This window comes from Dicentrarchus labrax, unplaced genomic scaffold, assembly GCF_905237075.1.
Source record: "Dicentrarchus labrax unplaced genomic scaffold, dlabrax2021, whole genome shotgun sequence".
NCBI classification, from domain to species: domain Eukaryota; kingdom Metazoa; phylum Chordata; class Actinopteri; family Moronidae; genus Dicentrarchus; species Dicentrarchus labrax.
The window spans coordinates 35,001-37,500 of NW_026136846.1; the positions used below are offsets into that span (position 1 = coordinate 35,001).

The window sequence follows — 2,500 nt, forward strand, 5'->3', positions numbered from 1 at the left end:
GTTACTTTTACAGAAATACAGAAAATATATTCATTAATTTATTAATGTTTTTATATATTTCAGGTTTAAACCTTTTATATTTCCACTAAAGTGAAAGGATTCAGTCCTAAAGAGTCTTTATCAATAATCAAATACTGTTTCTTTCCTTGTTCACTTTGACCTGTTAGCCCTGTAGCTAACTGTAGCTAACTGTGTGTTTCCAGGAGCAGAGGTGGACGGTGGAGCTTGAGAGAGAAAAACTAAGACAACAAGAGGACCGACTGAAGGTAAACAATATTTTATTATTAATAAACAGATACAGATTTATAATCACTGATTGATTATTGAAGAAATCTTTAATGAGCAGTTGTAATAAAGAACATTGGAACGTCTGTAGTGAACACAGAGTTAACGCCTACAGCGTGCACAGACTCACTGAGAGGAGCTTTAATGTCTGTACTGTCTGAGTGAAAGCTCACTGACTGTTTGTCGTCTGCTGTCGAGGCTCGTCTGCGCTGCACTTTGTGGACTCGGCAGGAGACTCTGGAGGAGAGACGACTGGAGACTGAGGACAGTTTACTGGGACTGAAACACAGAGTGGACCAGCTGGACTCACTGCTCACACACTGATGTACAGTGTGTTTACAGGTGGAGCACAAACAACCCTGAACTACATTCACTGGCTGTTCTGGAGCTTTACTGGTGATATACAACAGTCTGACACTAGAGGTCGCACTACAGCTCCAGCGTCTCAGAACAAAGCAGCCCACCAGACTCCATTCACAAAACCACTGATTTAAGTTACAGATCATCGTAACTTCATTAAAGTGAACAGAAACAGAATAACGTCTGACTGTAGCTTTACAGCTGCTGAAAACACTGTGATACAGTTTCTACTCTCACTCTCAACTTTATTCAACAGCCAATCAGAGTACCAGCTCTACCTATAATCAATATATGGATCTATTGGTTGCAGCTGATCACTAAACGCTGGTTTTATGAGTCAGAAACTCCCACATGACCTGAATGCAGCATCAGTGTTGGGCAGTAACTGATTACAGTAGTAATATTACTTTCTCCAGTAACTAGTAGTGTAACTGATTACTGTTGTAGCCCCACACTGGTTAGCATTAGCATACGTGGAGCATGAATCATGTGCGTCTGTGAACGCAGCATCTGTGAGAAACTCGTGGTGCCTTCAGGTAAACATGTAAAACAGATTTTACAACTTTGTTCTATTTGATTTTTATCTTTAAATAAACTTTGTGATAAAACTGTTTCACTCATTCATAATTATATTCCAGCAGCCAATCAGCCCTCAGTTCTGTCTGACAGGAAGCCGCTCCGTTACAGTGCAGGTGTTCCAGGTGTGCAGCATCACCTCTCTGTCGTCATGGTTACTGTTGCTAGGCAACTGAGCACCTCAGAGCTGCAGCAGCTGCTGTCGACCTGCAGGAGGAGAGGCTGACAGACAGACAGACAGTTAGTGACAGTTTAACTGCGGTCCAGGTGAGACTGTCTGCAGGTAAACTCACCTGGAGGTTCCCGTGTGAGACGGCGTCCAGCAGTTTGATGCAGAGAGACGTCTCACTCATCAGCGTCTGTCTGACAGAGTCACCGAGCTCAGAGTCTGCAGAGACAGACAGCAGCAAGTTCAACAGGCAACGCAGCAACTCGTCAACACGGCACGCCATCCTGAGAGAGAGGGGGGTAGGGGGGGAGGGGGAGAGAGAGAGGGGGAAAGAGACAGGTGAAACCACCTGTAGTTCCTGTGTTTGTCCTCCAGAGGTCAGAGTTGAAACATTAAAGAATCAGATCAACAATAAAACAGACACCACTGTGTGTGTGTGTGTGTGTGTGTGTGTTAAATGTACAAAGGTTTCTAACAGTATTCTGCCCTCTAAAGGCAAACTACAGTCAGTGTGCATTCAGCCTGTAGTTACTGCACCACCTATATCTATCTATAAAGCAAGAAATCTGTGTCTGTCTGTCTGTCTGTCTGTCTGTCTGTCTGTCTGTCTGTGTGTGTGTGTGTGTGTGTGTGGCTCAAATATCTCTGCAGATCAGGATCAGACTGACCTGAGAGTTTCAACATGGCTGCTGTGTGGTTTAAGGGTGTGCAACGTCGGCTTTGTTTGGACTCTAATAATAATTTCATAAATTATTTCCAAATTCCACTAGCATTGTCAATTACAGCCACCGTAGCCACGTGCGCACCAGAGCCAATCACTGCAGAGCCCAAACATCCTGGAAAGTGAAAGTAAACTGATGTCTTGGTCCGGAGGGCTGGCGGTCGCGGTGATTTTTGATCACAAACACTTTTTCGCCGGTGACAGACGTGTGTTTTTCAGGCAGAAATGTGACGAAGAGTTGGTAGGACAGGCGGGAGGACAGACAGGAGGACAGACAGGAGGACAGACAGGAGGACAGACGCTTCTCCACGTACAGCTGTGGTATTTTTTTTCCTCCTGTAAGTTTCCAAAGACAGTTACAGTTACTACGTTACTGTTGTTTGGTCCTG

At 44.5% G+C, this 2,500-nt stretch overlaps 2 protein-coding genes across 8 annotated transcripts in view; one reads left to right on the forward strand and one right to left on the reverse strand.

The window, feature by feature from the left end:
* cntrl (centriolin) overlaps positions 1 to 1,256 on the forward strand; it is a 36,025-nt gene extending 34,769 nt beyond the window's left edge. For all 7 annotated transcript variants that reach the window (XM_051394341.1, XM_051394346.1, XM_051394344.1 and 4 more), the window contains 2 exons: positions 204 to 266; positions 484 to 1,256. In XM_051394341.1, the coding sequence (XP_051250301.1) occupies positions 204 to 266; positions 484 to 609 (189 nt within the window). In that variant the 3' untranslated portion in view covers positions 610 to 1,256. The remainder of the gene's footprint in view (positions 1 to 203; positions 267 to 483) is intronic.
* tti2 (TELO2 interacting protein 2) overlaps positions 262 to 2,500 on the reverse strand; it is an 11,295-nt gene continuing 9,056 nt past the window's right edge. Inside the window, exons 9-10 of the mRNA XM_051394350.1 lie at positions 1,515 to 1,674; positions 262 to 1,443 (exon numbers count right to left, since the gene is read on the reverse strand). Of these exons, the coding sequence (XP_051250310.1) occupies positions 1,357 to 1,443; positions 1,515 to 1,674 (247 nt within the window). The 3' untranslated portion in view covers positions 262 to 1,356. The remainder of the gene's footprint in view (positions 1,444 to 1,514; positions 1,675 to 2,500) is intronic.